This window comes from Malus sylvestris, chromosome 8 (assembly GCF_916048215.2).
Source record: "Malus sylvestris chromosome 8, drMalSylv7.2, whole genome shotgun sequence".
In the NCBI taxonomy this organism is placed as follows: Eukaryota; Viridiplantae; Streptophyta; class Magnoliopsida; order Rosales; family Rosaceae; genus Malus; species Malus sylvestris.
Window position 1 is genome coordinate 25,242,157 of NC_062267.1, and position 16,488 is coordinate 25,258,644.

The following is a 16,488-nucleotide window of genomic DNA, read 5'->3' on the forward strand; positions in this document are numbered from 1 at the left end:
TTTAGGAGGGAGAGATTCTACGTTCATTTATTTCAAAATTTATATTTGAATCTATGTACAGATTTAGGGAAATTAACCGAGAGCTCTTCAAATTTAGGACCCTGTTTTCTTCAGCTCAACTTACAAAACTATACAACCAGCCCCTTGTGGCAAATAGTATTACATCCCGAGGCCGAAGACCATCAAGGCGTGAGAGATGGCTTCAACCCGCATTGCTCGAAGTTAGTCTGTCTTCTGCTGCACAAATGCACGGTCTCGAAGCGATACCAAGGGATGCATCAATCTTCCTCGTGCGTCCTTGGATGATGAACATGGCACCTGAAATCCTTCTTTCTATAGTGGCCACCCGACTAGAACAAATAATATTGTCTCATTTTACTCCCCTTCTCGACTGGGGTTTCTTAAAGCCGCCTTCAAGGAACCTCTCTGGAGGACAAAATGTTTCCCTCATTAAAATCTTCGTAGGGCGAGGATCCACTCGAAGAATCACTCTCGAATGCAGTGGTCTCCCTTGGCGAGGATGCGAGTGAATCTCTCTGTTGCGAGGATGAACCTTACAAAGACGAGAAAAAGTAGAAGTGATTTCAGTTTCAATGATAAAAATCATCAAAGCAGGCATCCAACATTGCCAGAAAAAGGGAGGTCGGACAGACAAAGACAGTTTCTATAGGATCACCTACTACCTACTTATCGTCTAACTAAATGGCATCCCTAAGAATGAACAGGCCATGCGCTATGTTATTTTCTACGTCCTTGGGGAAGAATAAAAAAGGACAAGTGGACAAAAAGAAGGCGATGAGGTGATTGATCATTTTACGAAAGTGAACAATTTGACAAACCTTTTCTTGAACGGAATTTTTTTGTATGCCGCCGGATAAGTCTCTTAGCTTTCGTTATAGTGAGCTGCCTAGCAAATGGAGAGAACTCTGCATCACTTTCACTCCAATCTCCTTGGAAATCATTCTCTGCTTCACCCCTCATGGTTCGCAGTACGAATGCCTTGGCCTTGCGACGTTGAGTATTAAAAAGGCCTCTGATGGAAGTGACAAATCCATCACCTGCTCCGTCACTTGGACGCTTGAGAAACGGTATAGGATTCTGGTCAGGCTGTTCTGGCTGACCTTCATTGTCACTGAAATTAAGGTCACTATCAGGAACACCCGATCCACTGGGTTCCCTCTGACTATTAGCCTTGTCCTTGAACTTCTTACCCTGAAAAAATTGATGGTGATCATTTAAAGCAGGTTAGAGATCGATGTTTTCATAACAATTTTCCTGCTGTTAAATTATAATAGTAGGGAAAATTCAACTAAACTGTGGTGTTAAAGAGGGAAGAAAGAGCCCTAGCTCATTGGATTTTTGTACGGATAATAAGCAGGGGTAAATATTAAAAGGTATAAATGCAGACCTGCATTCCCGTCACAGACTTCAAGACTCCCCAAATGATATGCTTCTTAACCCGCGAAAAGAGTCTCCGCCAAGTGCCGGTGAACTCAACACGGTGAAATGTATCCATCAGCAACTTAAGATCATTTACAACAAATCTAGATCCTTCGTAAGTAACACATAGCTCAACCTGTGAAAATACGATATTAGGCATTTGAGTAAAAATGGAAAATTAGAGGAATTTGGAATTGTAGATAATGAAACTGAACCTGGCTTATCTTGATATTGTGAAACTCCATCATCTTTCGCGGCCTAGATCTTTTCTCTTCTTGTGATTTTGTTACCTTCTTTTCTTCATGGGATGACCTACCAGATTTGACAGCTTTGGGGTCTTTCAATTTATTCTTTGAGGACTCATCTGGTTCAATAGAACCAAGTGGCCCAGTAATGCTCTGTAAGACAAGTTCTGTAGCAACTGATTCTGCCACAGTGTCTTCCCATGATCTGTCAAAGGAAGACGTTCTTCTTAACTCTCTGGTTGGACTACCGCCAACTGTTGTCTTTAGGTTTTGCAATTTTGATTCCTGCACAGATGAACCAGGTCAAACAAAAAGATCAACAAAAGGGCAGTGTGGCTTTAAGATCACATGGAAGAAAATAAACAAACACAATAATTTCTCTATATCCATTCTAGTATAACATCAAATGTTGATTTAAAGTAACCGTGCAATAAAAAATAAAATAAAAGGCATCCATTAATCTGTTATAATGATAATCTAGAAAATAAGGAAACGGTAATCATATTGTTTGATAAAAGAACTAGCCCAAAAAATTAAAGGAAAGAAGAGAAGGAATCTCACTTGCACAGGATCTGCATGAACGGAGGATTGACTGGTAGCAGGGGCAGAGGCACTTGCTTTGGATGAAGCCTCAGACTCTTTATTTGTTTGACCGCTTAATGCAGAAATCTCTGGGACTAATGAGCCTTTCTTCACACGTTTTGCACCAGCAGTTGTTGAAACCTTCCAAACTTCCTGCATGTGACCAATTGGACAACCATTTATACCTCTGAAAAGTTCTAGCAGTCACAAATTTCAAATCAGTAACATTTCCAATATACCTGCCGTCTTTGTGAATCTTGTTCTTCTTCTGGGAATAAATATCCCCACATCATTCTGTACATTGCCTCAGTTAAATGAATCTTGAGAGGATAGATCTCTACCTACAGTATTAAAAATAAATGTTGAGCAAGCAAATATTGGTTTCCCAAGGGAACATACACAAACCCAAGCCTCTTTATTACCAAACAAACGGTTGATATAAGGCAAGCTAGATTCCATGCACTGCATACATGCTCTTTTATGATAGTATTACTGGTCAAACACTCTAGGTTATGAAAGGAATTTGGGTGCCCATAACCCGACCTTCTCCCAAGTAACTCTCCTCCGCATATCTCTCTATCCAACCAAATTATGCAAAAGAAACATATACAACAGCACAATTATACAAAATTCTTGCCCTACTTCTGCCACTGAAAGAAGGATTACAGAAACGAAGAGTTTGTGTGGGTACATTCGTCCATCAAAAGAGAGCTTTTATAAATTGAGTATCTAAAACAAAGTGTGGTTGTGTGGTTGTGTGGTTGTTATTACATCCGCCAAAATGCTCACTCCACCCTCTTAAAAAAAAATTTAAATACAGTTTTATCCTCTTGCCAAGGAGAAGTTTGAGATTTAAAAGAAAACAAAACCATGGATTCTGTGAGAGCATCTGTGGCAGTCACCGACTCACCATAAAGATCAAACCCAAAATAATCAAAAGCAAATGGATTAGTATTTATAGTTAATTGACAATGACAGTGGATGCGAGAGAAAGAGAACCTATTACCTGAAAACGTTCAAGAGAAGAATTTCCATCCTTAGGAGCTCCTTGCTTTGCATCCACGCGAAGCAAAACCTTCCTGTAGCCAAAATCGTATATCTTTAATTTGTGAACAATTATAGAAAACATTTAAGGAACTACCAAATTCTTCATATTTAAATGATGTGATTCAGAGGGTGGACAATTTTTATTTACGCAATGCCTAACTAAGCAAATTTTTACCCAACAGGTTAATTACCATCATGTTATCACACCATATGCATACCTAGTTTCTTCCTAAGCATATCAGTCCACTGCTTTTGTAACATAAGAATGGCTGCATGTATTAATATATGACAACTACCAGTACAAACTACACATTTTTCGTCAGGAAACATAAACGTTTAATAAGCATATAAACAAGGTCACAACTATGAACTACACATATGCAAGGTATTGTTCTCATGACTGACATATGTTTGCCAGACTGGATTTGGAACACGTGTTCAAGCAGGAATCCCTCTGATGAAAGGTCCAGATTCACATCCTGGAAAGATAACATTTACGCATACTTTTTATATTGACATGAACATGAAAAACATGTGTATATTCAAAATTGTACCCGTTGACAGCAAAACTTCTCATACTAACCTTTAAAGCTTGTAACCGTTTATGGGACAATCATGAAGTCATCAACATGGGTTTATGCCTTACAAATATGAATCCAAACATACAATTTTTTACTAACTAGTACAAAAGATAAATACGGGGATCGTTAGGTAAAGTTTTGTTTTCTTTCATCCTTAAGATAATGATTTGCAAACAGTAGTTGGATCACCTAAGGGGAGAGGGAGAGGGGGGGTTGGCTTAGGATTCATATAAGTCTTGAGTTAGATTACCTCCAATGGAACCAGAAAAATTAAAGGTAGAGAAAAAGAAAGATTGAGCATTTCTCGATAAAGAAAACAGAAGAAATGGTGAAAAGATAGTGATAATAGTGCAAAATATAACGCAAGGGCAACAAGCTAGTAACAAATTTAAACAGGTTTTTTTATCCAGCTTTTATTTTATGTTTAGTCATTCATTTCTTCTTCACCTCATTTATTTCTCATTTCCTTCCTTTCTCCCTCCTACTCTTTATCCCAACAGCAGCATTGAACCCAAAATCAAACTGCTGCCAAATGAAATTATTATTTAAGTTGAAATATAGTCAATTTCAGGGAGAATACCCACACACACACAAATAAATAAATAAATAAAATACTGAGAAAAAAGGCACTGGAATGTTAAATGTCAAAACACTCAAAAACCAAACATCCTGAAATGTTATGAATGACATCCAGGGTAGAATATTGAGAAAACAATAAAGGAAATTTTTGTATAAGAGAGTATTCTTGAAATTTTCATGATTAAATCAAACAGTGGCTTAAAGTTTCCCTTTCCTACGTGACAGAAACCAAAGGTTGTGACAATTACAGCTAGTCTTTGGGGACCGTTATAGTCCTCTCCTTGCACTAAACTATGATGAGTGAAGGCAAAGGAAAAAAATTCATCTAAAACAGAATAAGCATCCATGTTGGGTGTATAAAGTAAGAAATATCAATTGTTACTCATAAACAATATTCAGGCGAATTTACTCAACTGAACCAAACAGAATCAAAATTAAAGATGGAGACATGAAAAATTTTTCCAGAACGAGAGCCAAAGAGAGTGCCTTAGGGCAGCTACCAACTAAAACGTAAAAACCAAATTTTAAAATCACTAAAATTTATTTGCATGATCTAATCTGAGTAACAACTTCTGAAACATTTTATTCAACAGTGTCACACAGGTGAAAGGAGGAACACAAGAATACTGTATGGTGGTTCACACTGTACACAGAGAAGAAAGCAGATATTAATGTGTGGAAAGAATAAGTGTGATAAAAGCAGAGTAGATTAATAGAATAAGCTATGCTTTAGGCAGGGAAAATGCGCATACTTTTCCCATTCAGTAGGAGGATTCCATGCTGATAAAAGCATATCTGATTTGGCATTTGGCAGGCAGTTTCTGACAACAAAATTTTTTGTTGTAAACTGAGCAACACCAACATCTTTGTAATCCCGGTCAAAGTCATAAATCTATGAGGAGGAAAGAGAAAATCGCATCAGCCTTCTTGTTGCAAATATAATGCTTAGAAAAACACAATAAATATATCATACATAGCATACATTTATGAAAGTTAACTGACGTGAACAAGCAACGACAGACAAAGAAGAATGGCATCAGATGAAAACAATGTGGGCAAGGAGCATCTTTACTTAATTTCTTAAAGAAACAATATGTCAAAATGGATACAAAGAAAAACAAAGACCAACCAATTACAAGAGAACTACAACCAAAAACTATAGCAACCAAAGTTATCCTATAGCAGCCTTCCAATAAGCAAACCAGAAGAGATTATTAGATCCCTAAACTCAAAAGCCCAGAGAGAACAAAAACATCATCTCTGCCAAACTACTTCTAAACACCCCCCCTTCAACCACTTCATCGATAACACCGACAAAACAGCCTTCTTACCCCTCCCAAAAGCAACAAGAGTTTCAGTGAACAACTCGCCAACCCCATCAAACCTCTTTGAATAATACAAATCATAAAGACATTATGCACACACCTGTAAACAGTACCTTGGAGTTTTAACATTTTGTTTAGTGCCATTTCAGTTGCCAAATATAAGCAACATGATCAATAGGAACCAGTGGCATGATAGTCCTCAAGCAAGTACACCAAACAAAGGAAGAAGAAAAGAACAAACTGGATATTTATCCTAGCCTTAGCATCCTTCATAAACAACACACCATACTACAAGGTTCCAATAAAAAATTGTGAAACCGTTCATTAATGCCAAGAAAAACAAGGCAAGCTTATCCCCCGCAACCCCAGTACTGAAATCATTTCTGTCATGACTCACCTACCTAGTACCTCCCTGTATTAATATTATTTTTCTTCCTGCTACTGGTGGCTTACTTGTCCACTTCACTGTACAGTGTTTGTTATTAAAAAAAAAAAAAAAAAAAAAAGGTTCCTAAACAAGAACAATAAGCTCTCTATGTTTCTACAACCATAGAATACAATGATGCTCAGTTCTCACCATGTCATTGATCTCAGCCTCGGCAAAAGATTTACCATCAACAATCATGCTCCAAACCACTTTGTTAATTTGCAAAGAAATGCGCATAGCATAGGATGGACTTTTGTTCTTCTCTTTTTCCATCAGGCGTAGCTGGGCAGCCTTATGTAGAGCCATTCTTAATGATGCATATGATGCTTTCCTTGACTTTTTGGAATTCACAAGCTCTCTTTTAAGTCCTTGCACCTGGAAAGAGAAAACCATGGTTTTTTAAATCTCTAATTATGTAATGAAGAACAAAAAACTAAAACAGCCATACAAGTACAATAATAAACAATATAAACGAGATGTTAAGACAGATTCTTTGCCAAAAAAGACCATATACTAGTGATGAAAGAAAATCAATTCAAAGTAGCAAGCTTCTGTGCAAAAAGGCCATCATCTAATGTTTGAAACTACACTAATCCTTATAAGCCTTAGAATAGAAACTTTTGAATAGGAAACTCATATTTGATGTTTATTAGTAAGAAACTGGGCAAAACTTTCCTTTAGAATAGCATGTGCAAGAAAAGTATCATTTATTAGTTATTATAAATTACGAGTCAAAAGGGAGAAGGAAAGGGGCGCTCCAATCAGGTGGAGAAGTTTAAAAGAGACATTCAGACCCTGCACATGAAACTGAAGCCTAAGATCTATGTCTAAACAAGTCAGACCCAAAGCACTTAAAAAGCATGGTGTGTTAGAAGAACAGAAAACATAATATTAGCATAGGATGGCAGATACCAAGTATTTTTAAGAAAAATCTGGCTACAATGATCATTCAAGTATAACACACATGATTGTAGCCTTGTAAGGAGGCTGATGCCATATACCTACAACTTGAAAATCAAATTGGACAAAAAAGAATCCTGCAATGGTGGAACCATTAACCACATGCAGAAGAAAATATCGGAATAAAAGGTCAATGATACCCAAATGCTGGTCACTTACTTATAGAAAAATTCATTTTACTATACTGTCAAATAGGAAATAGATTTTAGTAAAACTGAAATGCAGAAGTGCTTTTCTTATTTTTCAAAAAGAAAATACTATTCCATACCAACCACATAAAAATAAAATAAATAAAATTGGCGGGCTTGAGGAATAGTCGAAGCCATAACCAACCAAAAAAGGATGTTATCCAAATGCATTTCAAGTAAACTATTCCATGCCAAGTAAAAATAAAAAAAGTATAAACAATTACATTTTCCATTAACTTCAGAGTTTAAACAACTAAATGTAAGGCTACACAAGCAAAATCGACTAGCTTTGACACACCTTACCAAGTTATACATGTTGGAAAGCACTTTACCACTATTTAACACTATAACTTCAACCTAATTAGCAGATACAAAATTACAATCAGCACCCAGAGAACCCTAAAGAAAACCTATGATAAAAGGTATCAAATTTTGTCTAGAACTAGTTGTATAGTATATTCCATCCCTTTCTTATTATAGTTATTTTGATTATCCCCGCACATCAAACAAACATGACTTGAAAAAGGTAACATAAAAATGAAAAACTACACAATGCAATGCTTTGACCGACTAAATCACACTATTTAATGCTTTCACTGACTACCACAAGATCCAACTTCAGTGCAAAGTTTGTTTCTTACCAGAGTGGATCTTGTACAATTTATCATCCACAAGTCCCCTTCCTTTTCTGGATATAGGTCCCCAGTGGTATCACACCGAAGAGACAATTTCCTTATGTCACCAAGAACCAATTTCTGCTCCCGCTCTTTCTGCTCAAGGTCCACTTTTGCAAGCTCTACCTCTTCAACACCATCAGGAACAACCTCATCTGCCTCCTCCTCCACATCTTCATCATCTTCAGCAGGAAGAGACAGACTACTTTTTCTAGGCCTGAACCAAAAGCATAATTCAAATCAATCGAATATCTATAAAAAGTAAAAACACATAACCAACAAGCTTTTCACTGGAAGTTTCACATTTAATTTGAGATCTTTATAGGGAAAAGGCCATTGGAGCTGACTAACAAAGTACCAGTACTGAAACAAATCGTACTTATTAAAAATTCAGCCAACAACATTTTATTTGCTAACCAACAATGAGATCATAAAAAAGTGGACAAGAAGTAAACCACAAAGAAAACAGTGAAAATCAAAATGTGAGGGGAAAAGTACAAGAACTAACTAACTTCAACTCATGAAAATTAAATGAAGAAATCCTATACAATTTTCTATAATTATTGTCCATCTTTGTTTGCATAGTTTTCTAAATTTTTTTGTCTATTGTTGTTTATCCCAAAAATATATAATATGACACAATTTCAAAAGGAGAGAAATCAAATTAAAAATAAAAAGTATGCCAATCCTCACTTGGGAAGCCGTGCAAAGAGAAGATTTGTTAACACATCCAGCATAACCTGAAACTGGCGAGAAGTCATAGTTGCTGTAATATTACGGGAATTGAAAGTCAGCTCTTTCAAGGGCTTAACCTGCAAGAAAAAGATTCAAATGCGAGGAAAGTGCTTAATAAATGTGAACATTCACACACCAGGCTGGGATAACAGCATCAATATTGAAAGATGATCACTTGGATATGTACGTTATACCAGACATACACACCTCAATTTATGCAAATAAATATACATTCAAGCATACATTTACCTACGATATATATATAAAAGGTGACCAACATATGCACATAATGAAGGGCCAAATCACCTTTAACTCTGGAGTTCCACCTTTGTGCCTTGTGTACCGGAAGTACATATCGCAGGGCATAAAAACTCTCTCAAGTAATGCACCAGTACGTTTAACTTTTGGAGAACTTCTACGAATCTTTGGAAGCCACTGCAATCCAGCACCTGGATCAACATCTGTTGGCGCAACATGAGCTTGAACATGTTCCAACATAACAGAAAACTCCATGCGTTTCCATGTCATTTCAGGTTCACATTCTGGAATATTTACATTCCCAGTACCAAGTGCTTGCTCGAGCATCTCAGAGCCAACCTGAAGGACTGAATGAAAAGACCTAGCCAAGACCCGGCCACTAACAGCAGCAAGCAGAAATCTTCCCTGTTTAGGGAAAAGGCAGTCATCCTCGGATGGAAATAACATTTTTTTTATTTCTTGCATAGTTCAAACAATTGAAGAGTGCATAATGCATGAGCACATATTTCTCTCATGGCCTGGACCTCCCAAAAATTTAATGTTTTTCCAGTGAACTTTACGGACAACAATTTCTGATAATGTAATGACATACTGAAAATGACAAGATACTAACAATCTGACTTGTAACATTTTCTTGTTAAATTTAATAGAGAGAAAGATCTTTCTATCTAAAACATTATTTGATAAATATAGAAAGTAATAAGAATACCAAAACATAAGCGACGAAAATTCTAAACAACTCACATTTGCATCTTCTGAGTGAAGATTAAATTGGGGCTCAATAACATTCACCATGAAATGACGAGTCCCCTCCTCCTCAGAATCATTTGTGTCTCTATTCTTTGCTACAATCATGGGAAACAAATGCCACTTAGCAGAAATTTTGGTCTATAAAACAAATTAATGTCCATGACATTCATCACAATATAGTTAACAATATTTATTTAAAAAGTCCTGTTCCCTTTTGTTTTTTTCCCTATAAAAACAAAAAGAAAAGCTCAGGAAATCCAAAAGTACACTTCTAAAAACAAGTTTAACACATTCGCATATTGGACATAAAAATATAAGTAATTCAGATTTCATGGGGTGGAAAATTTACCAACTACAGCAGATGACGAGTTCCCAACCACAACAGATGGAGAGTTACCAGATGTCGCTGATGATGAGTTCCCAACTGCAACAGATGATGAGTTCTCGGTGGCTGATGATGAGTTTTCTAATTTAACGGGATGTGCTGGAGATGAAAGTGAACCAGAGGTCTCTGCATGCTCGACGGAAGAGGAAGTAACACCATGGCTGGTAGTAGAGGGTTTAGAGTTACCATCTTGTTGCATTTCACCACCAGTATGTGCCTGGTTCTCCTCGTGTAATTTCCTTTGGGCATACTGCCTAGAAGGAGAAGGTTTGGATGGCTGAAATGCTTTGGATAAACCACCAACAAAAGACCAAACAGCATCTCTATTCTCAATAGTCCACAGAAGCTTTAGCCCATAAACAAATATACGCTGACAATTGTCAGCTATTACCACATTGTATCCATCATCATCACTATGATCAGACCGTGTATGCTCATCACTCTCACTCCCATTTTCAAACTCAGACCTCACATATGTCATCTCAAGATTTTTTCTTCCAGCCTCTTGCCAAGCTAATAACCTGGCTGGGTCAGCTTTTGGCGCCTGCCTTCTTATTGTGAAATAATCAGATGACAATAGAAATCCATCATCACGATGCTTCTCTGTGCAACTACTCACATAGTTACTTTTCTCATTGGGACCTCTATCCGTAGATGCAGATTGTGAATTTTTTATTGTCATTTGAACCACTTTTGCAACACTAGTACTTTCTTTTTTATTTAAAAATGCCTTAGGCATATGAAGGTCAAAACCCTGGTAAACAAGATCAAGAGGCTCACGCTTGCATTCAAAAGTATACTTTTGCTTACCACGACTATAACACATTTCACATTTGAGCTTAGTCATATTAAATGTCAGTCCCTTAGCTGGATCATCATCATCTAGCGGCATATGTTTTAAACATGTAGGTGCAGCATCAATGCGGAGCATAAATTCTGTCATTACTCTGTCCAATGACAAGTTACCAGATCTAGGAACTCTTGGAACTCCAAAACGAGGCCAACGAGCAAAGGACCGCAATTTGTGAGGAGGAAGATAATTCATGTTCCAAAACTTTATCAACCATGCTAGATCATGAGCGCCAACATTTAGTGTCGGTGAAAGAACGGAAACATTGTCATCTTTATGAGGAGGACCATAAACAGTTCCATCTACATCACCATTACCTGCCTCGGTAGAAAAAGTGCTTTGCTTTTCAAGTGGAGAGGGCCTAAGAGAAAAGGTCCAGCGAAGGGATAGAGAGGTGGATCTGTATGGATCAAAAACCTTATCACGAGGTCTTCCTTCAGCAGGAAGTGCAAACAAATAATGATTCATGGGATTTCCAGATTCACATTCCCAACCTAATGTAACTTCAACTGTAAAGGCTGGAGCCTCTAGCAATGGACCGGATACACCTTTAGGAAGTTTTAAACCACGATTATTTGCCAAACTCTCCAAACTGCTTAAGAAAATCTTGAAAGCATTTGCTGATACATAAATACGGCCATCAGACTGCTGAATCTCCATAGAACCAGTTATTATTTGAAGTTTGTCAAGCTTTTCATAAGGATCGGTAGTCGCTAGTATATTAAATTTGGCTTCTGAAAATAATAAGGTGATGTTTCCATGAATATAATTTCTCATATCATCCCACCATGGTAAGCTCTTTTCCTTTTTGGGAGGAGTGGGAAGTGGATTAGGGTTCCTAACAGATAGATTAGCCCTGCGAAGGGCCACAGAAAAAGCATAAGTGACATCAGCAAAAGCAGGTTCATACCCCACCCCAAAGGACACTTCAGCTTTCTGAAAATGTAAGGATAAATCTGTAAATGTTTTCATAGGTGGAGTTGTGCCACTAGCCGAACGAAGCATGTTCACCTTTCTCCATCTCCCAATATAGACTTCTTTGTATACTTGAGGCTGAAAACTTGTTGCCTGATCCAAAGAAATAATTTCCAATTATACAGCATACGCGCACAAGTTTTGCATGTAAGGACATGAAAAAATCACATCAAGACCCAAATAATCAATCATGATATACATACAAAGGTTTGATACACTTTCAAATATCACTACAGGGTCTGATCACAGAAGACAGAAGAATGGTTTTTCATTTTGACAAGAAGAAGAACCTGGGAGTCATTTTATCCAGGAAAAGAAAAGGTGAAGGATATTCAGCACCTTTTGATGAATGATATTGCTAGGGTCTCTAGGCAATTATTTTTCATTAGTTTTCACTCTCTTTTTTCGGCCTTGGGCCTCAACTGGACCCCAACAAAAGGTGAAATACAGGCAATGCGTACAAGCAGTCTACAGAAGATATTAAGGCAGCTTATGTGAGCAAATCCAAAACAAGTATTTTAACCTAAGAAATATGCACACAAACTCCGTTTCTTTATTGTCCTTTAGCTATAAAAAAATGTCTCCTTTTCAGAAAAGGGAAAAAGAAATATGCTACTTAAAAAACAGGAAGGACCAGGTCATCTAAACCCCACAATGTCCTCTAAGACTTTTTATGTCAGCATGCATGCACATAGCAATAGATGCAAGTATTTAGTCCTTAATTATCCAAGAAGATGGATTGTATGAAATCAAATAAACTTATAATTCCACTTCACAAACAATATTCTTAGCGCATGACCAAAAGGAGATGCATTGATAAAAGGTGGGTAATATCCCCGCATTTGACATTTTACAAGAAATTTACACTGGTTCTTGTCCAAAGAGTGGGGACAACATTACTGACTACTTCAACATGACTAAATGAAATGGCATATTGGCACATTAACTAGCTCTTTAACTTTTTTTGAACCATATAATCACTAATCGACAATCACAATTGACGACTTGATGTTGGACCAGAAAAACCACTTTGAAAGTGTTGGTTAACCCAAAGGAATGATCTTTCCACATAGTAGATTATTTAAGCTGTAGAAAATTAGTAAATCTTTACTTTTATTTCATAAAGAGACATTACTAAAAAGAAAAGAGGAGAAATTAAGCTGGAGGATATGAGTATTTCTTCAGCTACTTTGTCAAACTATCTGACCAAACGTCAAGTTTTGCAGCACAGACGTTCATCACTTGCATTTCCAGTTTTGTTCTTTTTTTTCTTCTTTTTTTTTCTTATCATGGTAGGCTTGGCCAACAGAAAATAATTGGAAAAAACCAATGTTCCTGTAATCAAGAGGCGTCTAACGATTTTCTTTCTTTTAATATTTTCTGCCCAAAAATAGCAACTGGCAAAGCAAATTTACATATGCTAAACCCAAGAAATCAAAAGAAGGGTAACAAACGGAATGTCACTTTGCAAATTACCTGCTGTGCAAGTACAAGACGACCTTCACATTTACCAGAAGTACCACACAAAAGAGGAGATGCATAATCACGTAGCTGAACGACCAGAGAACCTGCGTGCAAGAGAATATTACTCCCATATAGTCGAGAAAATGGTATATCATTTTCACAACAAACCGGATCTAGCGTCTTTATGACCTCTATCATCCCATCATCTCCACCATCAATCCTTGTCAAGGTTACATCTAAGTCTCTTGCTGTTATGGAAAGAAGAGAAGTCCTAGAAGTACTTGGCTTAAAACCAGACTGAAACCCTTCCCTACAGGCACCTGAACCTTCAGATGGTGCTAGATTTTTGCATGCCCTGTAATAAGATTTGAATGATTGTTTATAAATTTCTCCTTTCATCTCATTAACTGCTGATGGATCTTGTACATCAATCTCAACTCCATTAAAGAAAGTTTTTCTTCCTTGAGTAGAATCTACTGTTTCGGTTGTTTTAGGAATCTGGTTGGCTTTGGAAACAAATTCATCAAGAAACTTCAACCTAACAGCTAACTCAGATGCCTCATTCTTCATCAGCTGATAATGTTCATCAAGCCAACCTTGCAGCGGCTCTTCTTCAATATCAGCAGTTAACTTTCGTATGCCAAACTTTAAACAGCCAACTTTCATTGAACCAGGCTTCTTAGGTTTTGAGGTATCTTTCTTCGTGGGAAAGATGAGGCTAGTTCTAGCAGCACTTACAAGCTTCAAAGCACGCAACATTTCTTCAACAGAATCATCAATGGCGCGCAATTCTAACCTATATGGCAAGCAAATATGAACATCAAGGCCTTGAATTACCCAATCCCATGTTGTAGCTACAGGTGTTTTTGCGTCGGAAGGGCATGAGGCACTAGGAACACGTGAAATTTGCATCCGGCTACTTTTTAATACTCTGGACCCATTAAAACTAAGCATAAGCCCTTCAAGAAGTACACCTATACGGGCATTCTCAGAAAAAATTGATTGTACCTGAACCATTGCATCAACCCCATCACCAGCCTCAGCAAATATGGACAGCATTTCCACATCTACAGCAAAAATAGATTCCCTCTTCTTGGGCTTGTCTAAATTCACTGGTTCTGCAATGACTTCTTTTTTCTGGTCAGAACCTTTCATGCCAGGGGCATCTTCACTACCATGTCTCTGAAGCTTCTGATTATGTACAAGTAACTTCAACTGTAGTCCAAGTTCAACTAGTGATAATTGTACATCAGGTTCCCACCTAACTGTAATATCAGTAGCACTGAAAAGAGAGCAAACAGCAACCTCTTTCAGACCACCAGAACGCCGTACAAATTTGGAATTCTGGATGTCAAACAAAGCCACTTTCGTTTCCGGTTTATCTTCCTCCAAGTGGTCCTGATAGATAGATCTGGCTCTTTCAAGTTCAATCTGTGTGGATTGTTTCTCCTTGTTCACGCGCAAACTTAAATGGAAGATGTCAAGAGAAATGGAATACCTCAGTTTCTTGCGTTCATCAGATGTTGTGGACATTATGTCTGCAACCCGGGGTGTGCCATCATCTGAGGTACTTATTACAACTCGACCACCTTGTGATCCATAGTTCACACGCTTAGGATCTGCAACAACAGTATTTTCTAAGCCTGCCTCACCACAAAATTTCACAGAACATCGTTCAAGATTTAACTTCAACAGCTGAGTCCCTTTCCCTGATGGTTTGGACGGACGCCCTCGGCTTTGTGATGCTCTTCTTTCAGAAGAAGACAAAGTTTTCAAAAGTGCTTGAAAGGACATTGCAGTTGATATAAGCGACTCAACACGCTTGAATGTAAAAAACACACCCATACCAGTCACATCAACAGATAAAACCAATTTACATTTCGGACCGTCTTCTTTGGATGATTCCATGTCCTTTTTGCCCCAGTCCAGACTAACCTTTCCAACATTAATTATAGAACCCGAATTTGATTCTACACCAAAAAGGCTCTCTTTCAAGCATTCTTGGTATTCATCTGCCATGTGCAAATTTAGCTCACCAAGTTCCATATGTACAGTGGTTCCCGTATTTGATATGTTATTCGCAAATATGTGCGATGATTGAGAGCAACCCTACACCAGAAACTCAAATGTTATGACTTGTAATTCATAATTTTATTTTTGAACTAAAAAAAAAAAAAAAGATTAACGGGAATAGGAATACATGATTAATGACAAATAAAGAAGCTGAAGCTAAAGAAGAGCAAGAGACACAATGGCTACTTCACCGGACAGTGAAAATTAGACGGCAAATCAACAAAAACAGAGCTCTATCACCTACATATATGCAAATGGTTTACATTATAATATGACTAAATATTAATTGCTTAAGAACTTAGAAGTGCACTTGGGAGAGAATGGTACTACAATGTTGTTTTCTTTGATCTAATACAACTTTTTTCTTAATCAAAACAGAAGGCCCTACTATGTATGACCTGCTGAGGGGTTTTAATATACACCACACTTTTACTCATTTTAAAGGAAATAGAATAAAAACCACTCTGAATTTTTGCAATGGCGAATGGATGGTTTCATATCCTTTCACCTATGAGTTCCCCATGTACATAAAATGATATTCAAGCAAGGACAAGAAGAGCGCTCAAAACTCTACAAATATCAGGAAATTCTAATAATAACCCATTTGCTTACTACACCTCTCATCTCCTTTAACAAATTAAAGATTTGCTCGATAACCAACCTAATCCCAAATGCCCCCAATTTGTATAAGGGATACTGATCCTTTTGGATTAGATCATGCCCCCAGGGTTAGATTGCTGGCTTCCCTTTGTCTCCTTGTCAAAGCACGCAAGGGATGTTTCTTTTAATTTGATCCATGTGTATTGGTCTGCCATTTTAGTCTAAGTGGGTCTATTTTCTCTAAGTCCGGAGTGGGGTTTGAGGGATGTTTGAAAAATCACTGCTTTTTAGGCGTTCGTTTCCAACGGTCTTTTCATTTTATTTTGTATTTCTCCTTTGCCCCTCCAATA

General features: G+C 37.4%; 1 protein-coding gene across 22 annotated transcripts in view; it reads right to left on the reverse strand.

The window, feature by feature from the left end:
• LOC126632265 (protein SABRE-like) overlaps positions 1-16,488 on the reverse strand; it is a 55,676-nt gene continuing 39,188 nt past the window's right edge. For 18 of the 22 annotated variants that reach the window (XM_050302586.1, XM_050302595.1, XM_050302584.1 and 15 more), the window contains 15 exons: positions 13,478-15,574; positions 10,141-12,094; positions 9,786-9,886; positions 9,090-9,446; positions 8,742-8,860; positions 8,016-8,265; positions 6,377-6,601; positions 5,227-5,366; positions 3,274-3,346; positions 2,507-2,608; positions 2,247-2,420; positions 1,656-1,970; positions 1,409-1,576; positions 840-1,212; positions 1-553 (listed from right to left, as the gene is read on the reverse strand). In XM_050302586.1, the coding sequence (XP_050158543.1) occupies positions 414-553; positions 840-1,212; positions 1,409-1,576; positions 1,656-1,970; positions 2,247-2,420; positions 2,507-2,608; positions 3,274-3,346; positions 5,227-5,366; positions 6,377-6,601; positions 8,016-8,265; positions 8,742-8,860; positions 9,090-9,446; positions 9,786-9,886; positions 10,141-12,094; positions 13,478-15,574 (6,588 nt within the window). In that variant the 3' untranslated portion in view covers positions 1-413. The remainder of the gene's footprint in view (positions 554-839; positions 1,213-1,408; positions 1,577-1,655; positions 1,971-2,246; positions 2,421-2,506; positions 2,609-3,273; positions 3,347-5,226; positions 5,367-6,376; positions 6,602-8,015; positions 8,266-8,741; positions 8,861-9,089; positions 9,447-9,785; positions 9,887-10,140; positions 12,095-13,477; positions 15,575-16,488) is intronic. The other 4 variants (XM_050302599.1, XM_050302606.1, XM_050302598.1 and 1 more) reach the window with 3 other exon arrangements.